This window comes from Rhinolophus sinicus, chromosome 1, assembly GCF_057876585.1.
Source record: "Rhinolophus sinicus isolate RSI-liver-muscle chromosome 1, RSI-T2T, whole genome shotgun sequence".
Taxonomy (NCBI): domain Eukaryota; kingdom Metazoa; phylum Chordata; class Mammalia; order Chiroptera; family Rhinolophidae; genus Rhinolophus; species Rhinolophus sinicus.
This window is the reverse complement of record NC_142501.1, coordinates 53,046,334-53,062,761: the sequence shown is the minus strand read 5'-3', so window position 1 is coordinate 53,062,761 and position 16,428 is coordinate 53,046,334. Positions and strand designations below refer to the sequence as shown.

Here is a 16,428-nt window from a genome sequence, read left to right as displayed (position 1 = left end):
AGGACGATGTATAACTTGATTTTTGTATTCATTTTTATTATGTAATGAATCCATATTGTAAAAAAGGAACAGAAAGTACAAATGCCGCAATCCACGAGTCAAAGGTAACCCCCTAACATCCTTCCAGAATACTTCCCTATGCTTATATTTATAAACATTTCAAATATTTATAAATATTTATAAATACATGTGTGTATTATAAAATGGGATCATGCTGTTTTAAAATTTGCTTTTTTCCACTCACAAGTATCTTATGAGAAAAGCAGTGTCCAGTTACCAAGGCAAAATGCCCCTTTGATTCTCGGGGCTCCTGTTTGGGCAGGGCTAGGGCAGGGCAGGTAAAGTCGGAGACCTAGATGACTCATCCATTGTGTGGCAGGGGTAGCGCAGAGCCAAGAGTGCTGCTGGCAGTTAAGGTCACACCAGCTTCCGGAACTGGTTTTTTTCATTTTTTCTTTTCCAATAAGAAAACTTTTCATGCTTCTTCTATCTCTGATCCATACATGCTTCCCCCAGTGAATCTTGTCAGCTAATATTTAAACACTAAAATCAAGCAGTTTTTCTCCTGTAACTTGTTTTCTGAAAGCCTTGCAGCTACTTGATGAAGTGGCTCTCAGAGTATATTCAGAAGAGTAATAGGGTGAGAGTCTTAATTCCCAATATAGCTGCTAATCCTGTTTAATTCCCCCAAAGTCTTTCAGTCCTAGGTGGCTTGTCTTCTTTCTTAGTGGAAAGACCAGTGAGTCAAAGACTACAGGAATGGAGGGCAAGAAGGTAGTATTGGAGTTGGTGGTTTGTTGGGAAGGTGGTGCTGTTCTAATCAGGAGTACTTTCCAAGTATGGGACATTGAATTTTATTTAAACAAGCATGTTTCCTATATTATTGTGGAACAACACTGGTGACAGTTTCCAGGTTGTTTTCTACGTGTCTTACATGTAGAAATTAATTCCATTTTGACCCAGGTGAACTCTCTTTGATGTGTCAATGTGCTCTTCTATCAAGAGAGTAGGTGGTGGTGGTATTTTCATATGAAGCCTGGATATTTTTTAATCCAAGGATCTGTAAAATAGTGAATTTTCTGATACCTGAGAATCTGTACATGCAGGGAAGAGCAGGAAGAGAATTAGATTCTTATGTAAAAATAAAATTTGTTTATATGCATGTAAATTGTGTCAGATATAATGAAATGTCATTTATGCAAATACATGTAAAAGGCTGATAACTTCTTTAACTGTCTACAAATAGTTTCAATCTTTGATGCTACTATCCACAGTTAGTGTATTATGTAGACTCAGCTATACTGCATCTTTGTCTTGTTTTACAGAAAAAAAGGGATTCGCCATGTAATTTGGTGACATGTAATGATTATTCTTTTCCATTAATCTTTGGATAAAAATCCCTTGTCTTCAGTGTAACCATCATTAGATCTGGGCTCTCCTTTCTTCTCATTTTGTCCTTATAAGGCTATCCTGTTTTATCACTTCCTGCTTCAGCTCCTGACTTTTTCTCTCTTCCCCTCTCCCTCTCCTGGGGTGGATGCCTTCTCCATGTGGCAGGGCTGTAACTGTTCACAGCTGTCTGAAACGCCAGTGGACCTGGAGCAGCTTGGAGTTTAACTTTCATTTTACAAAGAACAACATGTTTGAATGTTTCAGCAGGCAAGTTATAACTGGCACTTACTTCTTGTTCTTCTAGAACACTGAGAATCTCCCCCAGCACTATAGGAGGGGGATCCTGACTGTGTTAAAGAAGAAGTGGGAGAACCCGGTGCCGGGAGCCGAGTCTCCCCCCGACTCGCTACGAAACAGCAGCCCTGAGGTCAGGCACAGAGACGACCGTCCTCCTGCTGAAGTGGTAAGCCCCTCTGCCCCTGGGGCTGAAGCTCACCGGGACGAACGAGTCCACCCCAGACCTAGACTTGGATCCCCTCCTGAAGCCCTTATTCAGCATCCGTATCCCCGCATCGAGGACAGTGAGCATCTTCAAGACCACTTAACAGAAAGTAAAAAAATGGAAAATTGTCTGGGAGAGTCCAGGCATGAAGTAGGAAAACCTGAAATCAGTGAACCCACTGAAGCTGCAAACAAAATAGAGAAATACAGCGTTCCGCTGAACAGACTTAAGATGATGTTTGAGAAAGGCGAACCAACTCAAGCCAAGGTAAGGATTTGGGAGGGTTTAAAACTTGAGGAAGCCAATTCAAGTAAATAAACAAAGCTGGTTTTCTAATCTAGACAGTTTGAGTAGTGGCGAACATGTGGTCAGTACTTCTTTTGATTCAAGTTAAATGAGCTAATTAAAAATCTCATGATTTGCATAGATGCTCAGATTTATGAGTCTCCAACCCAATTTCATGTGAAATCAAGCACACACTGGGCATCAGATTGATATCTAGAAATGAAGAGAGTTTGATGCCTGTAGGATTATGCGTTTTTGTACGCTTGCCCTTTTAATTTGTCTTCCTGTGTCTTTTGTCATTTGTTACTTGGGGGGGTGGGGTGTGGAATTACTGCTGAATCGGTCTCCTCTTGGACACAGCTGCAGGCTGAGTGTTAAGGCCAGAGTTTAACGTTAAGACTGAGGCTTAGTTGTCTCTTTGCTAGCTGAATCCCTTCTCTTCTTCTCAACTTCCTCATCTGTGCCTTCCAACAAATGTTTTCTATCAGCTAAAATCTTCTCCCAGGAAAAATCAATGAAGATAGCCAGACTAGCTGTAGCCTTCAGGATTTTTGACTTGCAAATGCACAGAGTTGCATTTTCCTAGGACTGCTAATGAAATTTGATCCTTCGTGTGGATTGCAGACCAGGTCCCCAGAGGGAATTACTTAACTAGAAAATGAGTTACATATGCTGGTGACTTATAACACAATCCAGGGGCCGCAGAACTGGTAAATTTTTCCAGTTTTCTCATACTTTCCTGCATATCTGGCTTTGTACATGAGGATGTTTTATTACAGCAGTCATAATGAAATAAACAGATCTGATGGTAAGCAAAACCATCATTTATCCTAGATTCCATCTCGATGGGAAAACTGAATTTTTTAAAGCTAAATATTTGGCCCAAATCCCTTCATTTTTGAAGTAATGGTATGAAGTATTCTTTCTGAGAGAAAAATTAAATAACTCATCCCGATTCTCAATTATATTTGGGGTGACAGTCTCTTCCCATAGTTCCTGGAGCTTTCCTGCCTAGAAAAGTTCTGGAATGTTTAGGGAGCATCTATTTGAGGATGTAGAAAGAATTTTTAAAGGTTTGTAAACCTAGAACCTTTCTCTGTGAATGAGTTTTAGCTCTATTTTAATACTGAAACCAATTGGCAAGAGATGTAACCACCAAGTAGTTTTATAACTTAAACTCTCCTCCCTCCCAATATTTAGTCCTCTAGTCCTGCCAACTCCCTCTTCCTTCTTTAGTCTTAGCAAAAAAAAAAAAAAAAAATTAAATTTAAATGGGAAGAAGAATGTTAAATGGACGGAAAAAATGTCAGAAATCTTAAATAGAGAGGAAGGGGCTTTGTTGTGACTCAAAGCTCCATTGTAAGTCTCCTCCTCGCAGACCCTGCTAGGGCAGGACAGCTGATGTCACGCCAGCACACACAATGTAGGTTCAGTGCAAAAGGCTGGTGCATGTTGCAACTGGCCTAAGGTAGGAAATGACTGGGGCTGCAGCAAACAAAAATGCTGATTATGTGTAAGGATCTGGTGAGAGACTTTTTTCTTACAAATGCCCGGTGAGAGATGGATAAGAACAAGCCTGTCTCTTTGTGGCTGGTCAGAGTGGAGAAAAAAACTCCTAATATAAAGAATCGAGTCCCCAACCCACTTTCACAGGCACTGGGCTTCCTGATTGCTAATGGTCTAGGAAGATAGGGGAGAGGGTGCCCTAAAATCTGGCTTTTTTAGGTGCCTTTTGAGCTTCATGAATAAGTAGTCGTTTGTCACTCAATGGACTGCTTCAGGAGTGTCAAATACAACTACCCTTGGTTTTATAGCTGTTTTTCAGTATCATCATCCATGTTGGAAACTGTGTAGATTACTTTATGAAGTTTTGTCTAACATTTCAATAAAACTGTTAAAATTTATGTCTACTTTAGGTTAAGGAATAACTAACCAGTTTGAAACTAGGTTATGGTTATTGTTAACGTAATTTCGGGTTTAACATGGGAAAGGCTTTAATCATGAAGTTACATAACTGGATCTTTGGAAAGAAGCAGTGAGAAATATGGTAGGGACACTAGAAATCCTTTTAGGAAGAACTGTACAAGTAAGCATGTGTTCCTCAGGGCTAGAAAATTAGTATTCAGTGAGACAAATGAATACATAGGGTACACATTGTGTGTATCTTTGGTTCCATAATTGATTTTTAGAGAACTGGTCTGAATCTCAACTAACTAGATGAGCAGGGACAGGGAGCAAATAGGTAATGGAAATACATGGTCAAATGTTGCATCTCCTAAATCTTTGTATCAGAGGTATTTACAGGAGAGAAAGTTAACTGGCTTGAGTTTCACTTTTCTGTCTCTCTTGCTCCCTTTTGTCTGAGAGGGTTTCTGTTCCTGTCCACTTCTCTTCCTGATTTTTTCTCTGCCCTCCTGTTTTTGTTTTTTTTCCCCCTCTCCCCCTGCGTAATCTCATCTCTTTCTATGACTCCAAGAGATGAATCCACATCCTAGAGTCTAATCCTGAATTCTTAACCCAAACTTCAGCCTTGTATCTCTGCCGTATCAGACATCTCTCTGTGAATATCCCTTAGGTACTCAGATTCAAGAAGGCTAGGAAAGGATTCATTATCTTTCCACCCAAAACCTGTTTTACCGATGGTGTCCCTTCACGCGTCACCATTTACCAAATCTCCTAGTGCGTAAAGCCTGGAATCAGTTCTTTCTTCTGTCCGCCTGCTCTTCCCAGTCAATTATTAATACTGCTAAGCCATCTAAGTAAGTCTACCTTCTGTGCGTCTCTCAAGTATGGGCCATTCTGTCTGATTCCATAGTGTTCCATAACCTCCCACCGCTGGCCTCTCATTTCTTTCTTCCCATGCATCCTCCACACTATTGCTGTTTAGTTTTCTGAATATAGTTATAAATTATGTTACTCCCTTGATCAGAAACTTTTGATACCTCAAAGTAATCCAAATTTAATATCTACCTCTTCCACAATCTGAACTCAGCCGACCTTTCCAGTCTCATGGCCTATCTTATATTCAAACCATGGATTACTTCCCTCATTTTCTAAAGTATTCATTCTTACCCCCCAATTGCTACCTTGTAAAATCTACCTCCTCAAGGTCTATCAAGACTGTGAGGCCTTATCCCAGTTGCTTCTGGATGAATTAACCCGCCTCCTTCTCCTCTAGAATTTTCTTTTTACTTCTCTTTGGGCACTTTAATAGTCATTTATAAATCTGTACATTTCCCAGTCTATAATTTCCTTCAAAGTAATGATGTTTTCCTTCCCTTGTGGTCAGCACAATGATTTGGCTCTTAGTGTTTACTTAATAAAAGGAAGAAAAGACGCTTAGAACTCTACTTATAAATAAGAATCGATCAAAGGCTATTCCTCACTCATTCTCTACTTTTGATGAATAGGTTATTAGGTCAGATGGTTGAATTGAATATGGTGCTTCTAATTCCAATGAGTGAATGAATGACGGGTGGATTAATGTCACCTAGCATTAGTAGGAAAAAAGAAACCTTCCAGCGACAGATGCTGAATGTGGTTTAGCATCCCTAGCTTCACGTATATGTTGATCTGGGTTTTAGGTAGCTTACATAACTATTCTGGGCATCCCTTTATGAAAAACATAGCTGATCAACTAGTTATAACCAACGTTCAATTACTGTCATGTTGACATTTGAATCCATTATCGTTAGAAGACAGGATGAGTTTATTCAAAAATTAAGTACTTCTTCCATGACCAGGAAAGACCAAGCAATGTAGGAAGCATGTGACAAGCTCCTTAAGTCTCAGTTTTTTCTGTTTGCTTCCTAAAATATTTTGTTCACATAAATCGTTGGATAGGAGAGTAAAGACCAAATATTTGGACGGTATACTTCTGCCTTCATAACCTATTTAAATTATTGTCTTTTGCTTGGGTCAGGATTGAACCAATTAGGTGTAATACAATGAAATAAGGCTGGAATGTGGCTATCCCTTAGTTCTTGTATACAGGTGCTGACTACCGCTTCTTCCATGCAGTGTTTCTATCTTCTAGGAGAGGAGTTAGATAAGGAGAGAAGAAAGAATGCCTCCTCACCAAAAATCCCTATTTTCTAAAATATATAAACACACTCACTTGCTCACTCTTTGGGGACTAACCAAGGATACGTAGTAATGATATGGCAAAGATAAGTTTGTCCATTAGTGAATGGAATTAATACTATTTAGAAAAACACAGCTGGCCCGGTGGCTCAGGTGGTTAGAGCTCCATGCTCCTAAACTCCGAAGGCTGCCGGTTCGATTCCCACATGGGCCAGTGGGCTCTCAACCACAAGGTTGCCAGTTCAATTCCTCGAGTCCCGCAAGGGATGGTGGGCAGCGCCCCCTGCAACTAAGATTGAACATGGCACCTTGAACTGAGCTGCTGCTGAGCTCCCGGATGGCTCCGTTGGTTGGAGCACGTCCTCTCAACCACAAAGTTGCCGGTTCGACTCCTGCAAGGGATGATGGGCTGCGCCCCCTGAAACTAGCAATGGCAACTGGACCTGGCGCTGAGCTGCGCCCTCCACAACTAAGACTGAAAGGACAGCAACTTGAAGCCGAACAGCGCCCTCCACAACTAAGATTGAAAGGACAACAACTTGACTTGGAAAAAAGTCCTGGAAGTACACACTGTTCCCCAATAGAATCTTAAAAAAAAAAAGAAAGAAAGAAAAACATTCTTTTCTTTCTCCTTCCCCCCATTATTCATGGTATATTTTAATGCTTCCAGTTAGTCATATCTTAATTGTGTTCATTTGTTTTATATTACAAAGGTAAAACAGTACATTCAGCTAAAATGGAAGTATCTAAAATAAAAATGGAAGTTTCCCTTGTCCTGTCCCCCTTTTCCCTTCTTTGTGACTTCTCTCGCCTTAGACTTCTAAACCCAATGAATTTCCCTTAGAATTTCTCTTTTTCTTATCATCAGGATCATTATATAAATGGCTAGCATCAAAACGCCAACACAAACTGCACTTGTTAATATAAGAGTAAAACCATCCTTCTTCAAACAGTCCAACATTTTTGTGGTTTTCCTTCTTGTAAATCCTGGAAGTGACACTTGTTATTTTGTTTAGCTTTACATAACAGTGGTACATAGCAGTGTATATGTGTTGGTGTAGTAGAGCCAGTCCTGGAGGAAAAAAGAAAACCAAAATCAAGTCTGATCTGTATTCATCAGATATTTTATCCATAGCCAGTGAATCCATAATTTATATCAAATTACAAAGCAAACAATTTATATTTGCCTTCTTGAAGAATCCATAGGGAATCTCTACATTGTTATATAATTATCCATAACATTTTATTTTCTCCTCTCATGGTTAATAATTGCATGTGTTTCCTTGTCTACTTAATAAGATTTTTCTTCTGCTTTTTTTTTTTTTTTTTTAAAGATTTTATTGGGGGAAGGGGAACAGGACTTTATTGGGGAACAGTGTATACTTCCAGGACTTTTTTCCAAGTCAAGTTGTTGTCCTTTCAATCTTAGTTGTGGAGGGCGCCGTTTAGCTTCAAGTTGTTGTCCTTTCAGTCTTAGTTGTGGAGGGTGCAGCTCAGCTCCAGGTCCAGTTGCCGTTGCTAGTTGCAGGGGCGCAACCCACCATCCCTTGTGGGAGTCGAGTAATTGAACTGGCAACCTTGTGTTTGAGAGCCCACTGGCCCATGTGGGAATCGAACTGGCAGCCTTCGGAGTTAGGAGCATGGAGCTCCAACCACCTGAGCCACCGGGCTGGCCCTCTTCTGCTTTCTTAATGTCTTAAGTAAATTATTTGGAATTAAATTCCAAGAAGAATGCAGTTCTGAGGATGTTCATAACTGGTATTAATTGCATATTTTTTAAGTCATAATTTTAAGATGGGCTTAAGCCAAGAAAGGGATTTAATAATGTCAACATCACTGTGGGGTCTAATATACTCATCCTGATGTAGGGGAGTATATCTTTAATTTGCTTATCAGAGAATCACAAATCTTAAATTAACCCAGCATTACACCTCCAGTAGATACATTGGTAGTGCTTTAAATATGGATAGCTGGTTGTGTTAAATGAACACAAGAATCATCTTTGTTTTTCTATCAGTGCTTTCTCATATATCCAAGTAAAACTAAATTTTTGCTGATTTGTTATATTTACCTATAGTTTATAGCTTCTTCTATGATTTCAAAATGCAACCAAGACTGCTGTCAGTGTTATTTTGACTGACTTCTCTCTATAGCGGATCATTTCTCATAAAGTCCTCATGCCAATACATATAAATTAACTTTTATATACCCTTAATTAATAACTCTGAATAACTCGTTGGTCTTTTGTGGTAAGATAATAATGGATCCAGGTGTAAAGGTGCTAGTCAAGGAATTCTGATCTTCCTCACTGTTCCCTTACACGGCTGTCCTTGATGTGCCAACTGGAGACCAGTTGTCTCTTTTCTGCTTCCTTTCATGCTAACTACTTACTGGTTTCTAGCTGCTTTCATTGCAATAAAACATGTTGAAAAAGTAATGTCAGGGGACTGGAACATGCTCTAAACAATGTTGGATGTGCCAGACTCTACTCATTTACACCTACCACCACCAAATATCACCACCCTGGTCTTGCGGTTAGGCTTCTGGATTAGACAACATAGGAGTGTATCCAGATGAATATATGCGTATTAGTCATTTCCTCTAGCCTTCTAACTTATCAGTGAGTTACGATGAGTGAGACATCCCTATCATGATTGTTTACATAAATCCTAGAACTATAAAGGATGATAAGAGGTTATTTAATTCAGCTCTCTGCTCTGAAGCAGTTAGGATATTAAAATCCTTATTTTACAGATGGAGACAACTGAAGTCAGAGGAGTTAACTGATACACCCAATGTCATGTGGCTAATTAATATCAGAACAAGGACTGAAATTGTGTAGTACCACTTCTACCCAATAACACTATCTTCAAACTGTTATTATAATAACTGTTTATTGGATAAAAGCAACTGGCCATTGCCGTACATATCTTTGAAATCAAAGGAAACTTGGAAAAATTTTAAACACATCAGCGGCTATATTCTCAAAGAAATTAGCTCTCTATCTTCCCTCTTCCCGCATTTTGTAGTCTCTTAACTGAATAAAAACCATCATGGCAAAGAAGAGAAGAAATACATTGGAATGTAAGATATTTGTACTAAAACTCTTGAGTTAGCTTATGGGTTTGAGAGTTTTGTTTTTCTTACGTAAATTAAATAGTCATCTGAACAACTAACACTTTCTCTCTCTCTCTCTCTCTCTCTCTCTCTCTCTCTCTCTCTCTCTCTCTCACACACACACACACACACACACACACACACACACACACACACACGCTGTAATCCAGAAAGGAGAAGGAAAAGCCAAGTAAACCTTGAAGAGTGACCTTCATCCATTGAGCACAATGATATCCTTGTCATTGCACAAGTAGTTTGTACATGGTTTTAGTCACGGTGTGCTCACTGTTTTGTGTGCTTTATCTTTTATTTGGTCTTTTTTATATACACCTTTCTATAGATCTTCCTAGTTCATATAGTTATCCTTTTATGGCCATATGGTATTTTGATTATACTATTTAATCATTTCCTGGTAATTAGATCATTTTCTAGACTAATAAAAAAGCTCTCAGCATCTTGGCAGAAACATTTTGGTTTTAGTTATTCGAGAGGGAGTGGCTATATTTCTGAAGTGATGTTATCATGGTCAAAAGATATAGCTCATTAAACATTCTTCTTACATATATTCAGCTTGTTCTCAAAGATTATACTGTTTTATAACACCACTAGCACAATCTAAGAACATATTTAATTCCCCAGCACCTCATCAGCATTTGGTTTTATCATTTTATATATATTTATGTTAATTTCATAAATATGAAGTATTGCTTCGCCTTCCTTTTTTTTTCCTAATTGTAAGAGTAATACATAATTTTTATAGAATGCTTAGAAATACAGAAAAAATAGAAAAATCCCACTACCTGGAGATAAGTGCTCCTTCTCTGTGTATTTTTACTTAAATGAGCTGTAGTTTTTCTTAGGGGATCCCTAGAGAAGGAAATGTTTATCTCACATTATTCTGAGAAATTAAGGCCAAGTTTTATCTACACCCTGTGATCCCCATACATAGTTCAGCAAAGTCTCATTTTTCCCTAAAGTCATCCTTCCTGCACCCTTGACTTTTGAGGCATGGGAGTCTGAAGGAAGGTCAAAGTTGAAAGGTTGAAGGAAGTGGCTGAGAGAGAGGTAGGAGGATCTTAATAAATTAAACTTTTAAAGATAAATTTTCCTGAAAATAGGGATAGGAACCCTGCTTCTTACTTGACATTTGGGACCTAACATTTGATTTCTTTAAAAAAAAAAAAAAAAATCCAGAAGAAAAATTCAACTGACTACTGGCTAAAAGCCCCAAACTCTTATTCTGTTGTTGGTACTTGGTGATGTGTTTGTTTATAGAGTCACAAAGAATGTTTAAGGGGCATTCACACTAGAGTTACTATTGTCAGCTGACAGGAAGAGGAGGACCTGTAGGGTTGGGTGGGATGAGGTCAGGCCTTAGGAAGTTCCAGAAAGTCTTACAGTGTCTTGTCTTTTCTCTCTTCTCTTAACAGCTTATGATTTAGGCTCCCTCAGGCATGTGAAGAAAAAGGGCTGCAATGTGATAAAAATGTGTTACAGAAGAATATTTTAGTATTAGAATTCCTGTTTTTGTTTTGTTTGTTAATTCTTTCTGTGCTCCTCTACTTCCTTGAGAAATGTTGGAGGAAACTCCTCCTTCTTCCTGTACCTCTTTACAAGATTACCACTTGTAAAATAAGGATCATAACATTTATAGTAAATGCATTTGAGATCTTGTTATTCTGGATATTTGGGTGGTTTGGAGGTGAAAAGATAATTTAAAAATGCTTAGTGCTTCACCTGGGATCTCATTAAAAGCCGGCTCGTCTCAGAGCTGTATTCCTCCTTGGACACAGGGTCAGTATAACTTTGATTTCCAGAGATGTTTCTCTATTTCTATTTTTCTCTAAGACCAGATAGCTTTGCACATTCACTTTTTCAGTACTTGAAAGAAGATAATTCAGAGTGTTGATACCCTCATGAACCAGAAAGCTTTTCTTTTTCCCTTTTTTTTTAAAATCTCTTACTTTAACCCAAAGGTTTAAATAAAAAGCTAGCAAAGATGGGAAATTATATGCATCTAAAACGAAAGAAAGTCTCTGCCCTGGCAGGGCATATGTTCTCTTCTAAATGGTCTTGCTCCCAATAACACCAGTTCAGAGCCTTCACACGTGACTGCAAGTACAGACAGAAAACTGAACACTCAGCAGGTTGCAACATGTAACACATACTCTTGAATTATACTTGAACCTTACCTTTGACAGAATGTAAATATTTGAAATATTGTTCTAGTATTAGAAGTGCAGAACCTGTTCCCTTTGGTTGAAAACAAAAGTTTATTTCCAGGCTTTCTCTCTTTTTGAGCCCTGAAAATTCTAATTTTTATAGTGATCATCTTATAGTGCAGCAGCATTTGGAATAAATCTTTGGAATTTCCTTTACTGTAATTATCTGCAAATGAGAAATGCTTTGAAAACAAAAAATGTGGACGGGAGGGTATCCTGCCAAACTTATCTTTTCGCTTTGGCAGATGATCTTCATTTCCAGCTTGGGGGCTCCTCCCGGAGCAAGACTGTTGCATCACATGAGTCACGTGGAAGTGACTGATGGTGCAGCTGACCTGAGTAGGATGTGGCAAGGTTAGAGTTGCTACAGCTTCTCTTGGTTCTTATTAAATATAGATGCAACTAATAACGTAAATAGCGAAGCTGACTGGAGATAAATTGTATTAAATGTATATTGAATTTGCAAGAAATTTTATTCCTGTTGGTATGGCACAAATAAACCTGTCCTCGGCTCTGACTTCTGCAGTGGTGTGTTTTCCATCTCCAAGGGAGAGGGACTTGAAAAAAGTGGTAGTTCACTGTCTTAAACTTTACCGTTGAGTTGATTATTCCACTGAACGTAGAGGTTTACTAGCTGTTTACTGATGTTGATTTCAAAAGGGTACTAAGTCTTACCTCCTGTTTTACTGGATTTCTATTATCTTTTCTACTTCAAGTTATAGGGAAATAAATTTAAATGATAGGATGTGGTGGAAGGCTCTCATTACAATCTGAAAAAGCATGACATGCTCTCTGTGTACTGTGGGAACATTCTGTGACACTAAGTGGCTTTCTACTGAGTTAGTGTGCCAGTCTTAAAAATTATAATTTGTAACTTGGAGATCTACCCTAGATATGACAGAAAGAAATGTAGTGATTTACAGAAATCATGAAATATTAAAAAAAATCTGTACCATTCACTTTTCTATTAAAAAACAAACAAACCTGGTCTCTGCCCCCAGTAAGCTTCCTGTCCAATAGAGGGACACACAACAATTTGATAAGTGTTATAATGGAAGTGTAACAGGTACCTTGGGAACAGAGGAAGGAGTACTTAGATTTATGTAGGAGAGGTAGGGCAGACTTCACAGAGGGAAAGTTGCTTAGTTTACACTGAGTCTTGAAGAAACAGGCATCTGCTAGACCACAGAAAGATAAAAAGATGGAGGGAACTCATTACAGTATCATGGACCTCACAGCAATTTGCTTTTCCTGGAGGGTAAAGAGTGACAAAGAGAATACCCAGCGAGGGTAGGTGGAGGCCAGATCTAGAACTGGTCTTCTGTGACATACTAAGCACTTTAGATTTAATTCAAGGAGTGATTAGGAATCCTTAAAGAATTTTAAATGAGAGTAATATAGATCTATATGTTGGGGTAGTTATAATACTTTGTATTATTTGGGATACTGGCAGCATCATAGAGACTTGACTAGAAGGTAGAAGAACCAATTAGAAAAATGGCGCAATAGCTCATCCATGGCAGCAACAGCAGGGATAAAGTACAGCGGAGAAGGAGAACAGCAGGTACAGCCATCAGGACTTGGCAATTTGGAGAGACATGTTATTGTCATTTGCGATATAAGGATTCCCCTCAATGACTGTTTAAATTGCAAGGCCTTCTGGTTAAGCTGGTTAGGCAGTGATTGTTAGCAGAGAACATAGCCTAGATAGAGTAAACTTATTTTTCCCTGGGTACCTGTGAATATGTAGTGCTTAATATTTATAATACTAAAAACACATTCTATGAAATATCAAAACTAACATAAAATCTAATATATTTTGGATTTTATTTATAAAGGAGATTTGCAGTCCTCTTTCTTGAACATGGCATCAAGATTTCCCATCTTCTGTGCAAAACTTATTGCTGGGTTGTTGTTTTCCAAACAGATTCTTCGGGCCCAAAGCCGAAGTGCAGGTGGAAGGAGGAGCTCAGAAAACAGCTATTCTCTGGATGATTTGGAAATAGGCCCAGGTAAGCAGAGAGCTCCTCGTGTGTGAAGTTCTCTAGGAAGTACTCACTAGAAACAGAACCTTTTGGCCTCAAAGCCAATGCTTTTGAAGGAAGAGTGGGACAAATGAAAAGGAAGTCTATTTATTAAATACAAACCATTACCAAATCTCATTGCTCTCTACAAAAGTTTCTCTGTATTTTCAATCCATCCTTGTCAGTGGTAACCTGTGGTAACCGAAGGGTACTTTTGCGGGATTGCAAGGGATGTACGACCAGCAGTTTTGGCTCCATGGTCATCTGGGCCTTTAGGGCTCCCATGGATGGGCAGTATCCCCCGTCAAGATTGGTTATCCTGCATGACCAGCAGTAACAAAACACCTTGAGAATGGAATTATGTTCTGAAGGGGCATATAAGACACTTCACAGAAGAAAAAATAAAATTAATGAACATAGGAAAATCATCATCCTCCTAGTAATCAAAGAAATGCAAATGAAATTACATTGAGATCTAATTGTTTTTTACAAATTAAATAAGCCAAAATTTAAAAATATACAATAGTCAATTAAGGTAAAGTTTCTCCTTTTAATGTTGGGAAAGTGACTATTACCTTATAAATGACAGTTATATGCCTCATTTCCTTCTTTGTACTCTTAATAAAAGAAACTGACTACATCAGATTACAGTACCCCCAAATTTAGAATCTTGAAGCCATTGAAATCACACTTTATCTTCTAATAAAGCATATTGTTTGCATGCTTCCAGGTCGGTTGTCACCTCCTGCTTTCAACTCAGAGAAAAGTGAGACTAGGCGAAATCTGGAGATCCCGCGCCTGTCAGAAACCTCCATCAAGGACCGAATGGCCAAGTACCAGGCAGCTGTGTCTAAACAAAGCAGTTTCACCAACTATACAGTATGTGTTCTGCATCATTCATTCACTCATTCATCCAGCAAAGGGTCGCTGAGCACGGGAACTAGAAATGTCTCCCAGACCCTGACTTGTGAGCCATTTCTCCCTCTCAGGTCCCCTGCCATCATTCTCTTTTCACAGAAATCCGACCCTGGCTTCATTCATAATCCTTCCCATGTTCTAATCCTGATTTTGCTTTTCTACGTCTCATTCCCACTCCTCTCATGGTTTTTGTGATGTTACCATTCACTGATGTCATTGAGAGGGTGCCTGGTCTCTTCTTCTTAAGTGTGTTCTCGTTATTGTTAAAGAAGTAGTATTTTATTAGTTTTAACAGAAACCTTGATTTTATTTTTGTCTTTGAGAGAAAAATGGGTGAATAGTGGAGAGAAATATCAGATATATTCAACATTAATAGGGGGTGGGGATATTTGCAATTGTTTTATTGATCTATAATTCACATGGCATAAAATCACCCTTTTAAGCTATACAATTCAGTCATCTTAGGTATATTCACAAGGTTGTGCAACCAACATCACTGTCTAATTCCAGAACACTTCCATCACCCTAAAAAGAAACCCCCTGCCTGTGAAGCCATTCTTAATTCCCCCCTCCCCTCATCCCCTAGCAACCACTAATCTACTTTCTGTCTTTATGGATTTGCTTATTCCAGACATTTCTTATAAATGAAATCATACAATATATGGCTTACTTAATCATTTCTCCTTGTGATGTAATGATTTTCTAAAAGAATCAAATAGTGGATAAGAAAAGGGAAGAGAAATGACATATTGTACTCGTAAGCGCAAAAAAAATTGGTATTCTAAATAGAATGGGTGGTCTTGCCATTTTATACTTCCCTAGGCTTAGCTGGCAGGATGACACTATGGAACTGATTAATTGAAGTTACCTTTTAAATGCCATTTATTCATATATACACATGCATATGTACATATGTCCACATACATATATATGTATCTTTCAAACATTTGTTCCTTCTAAGATTTCAAATTACAGACCATTAGTCTCTCGATATTCTATTGTTTAAAGTTGGAAGAATAGTATTGAATTTTATTTGTTCGCAAGTGGATTGAAACTGCCTATTAAAAATCATAGCCTGTATTTCAGGAGGTGAGCCTTCTTTTTCCCACATTATCAAGTATGCATTCTCCAGTAGTATCTGCTGGTAGCCTAAGTCCCTGGGCAATAAATAATTTCCTCTTGATTTTTCACTGTCATTTTAAGGAGAGATGATGTGTGTAAATCAATAGTGAGTGTGAAAGATGAGCAAATTGAGGCTTCTCTTAGAAGGTAGGTCAGGGGATACAGCAAATAGGTGATCTGTGGAGCTTTATTCCTTCTTGGTACAGGATTCTGCTGCTTCCCAGTGCCCTCCTGCTATAAACATTCCGACCAGGTGACTCCCTAAGTGGAAAAACCTGTTCCGTGACTTTTTGGAAAAAAAACTCCTAATAGAGTGTCTGCATTGCACTTCTCAGGCTCTGTAAATTTTGAGTTGAAAAGCTTTAGGAATTCTTGTAAAAGTACATTTTATCTCATCCCAAAAGAATTTCTCAGGCCCCTTACTGAGGACGGTTGTAATAAGGCACACACTCTCTGGCAGTGACTCTGGAGGCAGGGCTTTGAGATGGGATCAGGAACGAGCTGTTGGGCTGTGGTACGGTTGTGTTCTCAGTGCTGGCTGCCAGCTCCTCCATATAGATGCACCGCCAGGATGTGTGCCTGAATCTGGAATCCCACGCCTGAGTAAGTCAGTCCCACTCACACTCCCGCACTGGCCCTGTTTTCTCCCCATGCCTAAAGAATCACAGAGAACAGAAGGGTACTAGGTTACTAGCAGACGAATAGTAGTGAATGTTCATATTCATCTACCTCTACAAACCCTCAGCTAATATAATTAACGGTG

The 16,428-nt window shown here is 38.8% G+C and overlaps 1 protein-coding gene across 2 annotated transcripts in view; it reads left to right on the top strand.

Annotated features, from left to right (window-relative positions):
* LIMA1 (LIM domain and actin binding 1) overlaps positions 1-16,428 on the top strand; it is a 79,858-nt gene that overhangs the window by 44,517 nt on the left and 18,913 nt on the right. For both annotated transcript variants that reach the window (XM_074325703.2, XM_019724588.3), the window contains exons 4-6: positions 1,697-2,161; positions 13,529-13,613; positions 14,356-14,504. In XM_074325703.2, the coding sequence (XP_074181804.1) occupies positions 1,697-2,161; positions 13,529-13,613; positions 14,356-14,504 (699 nt within the window). The remainder of the gene's footprint in view (positions 1-1,696; positions 2,162-13,528; positions 13,614-14,355; positions 14,505-16,428) is intronic.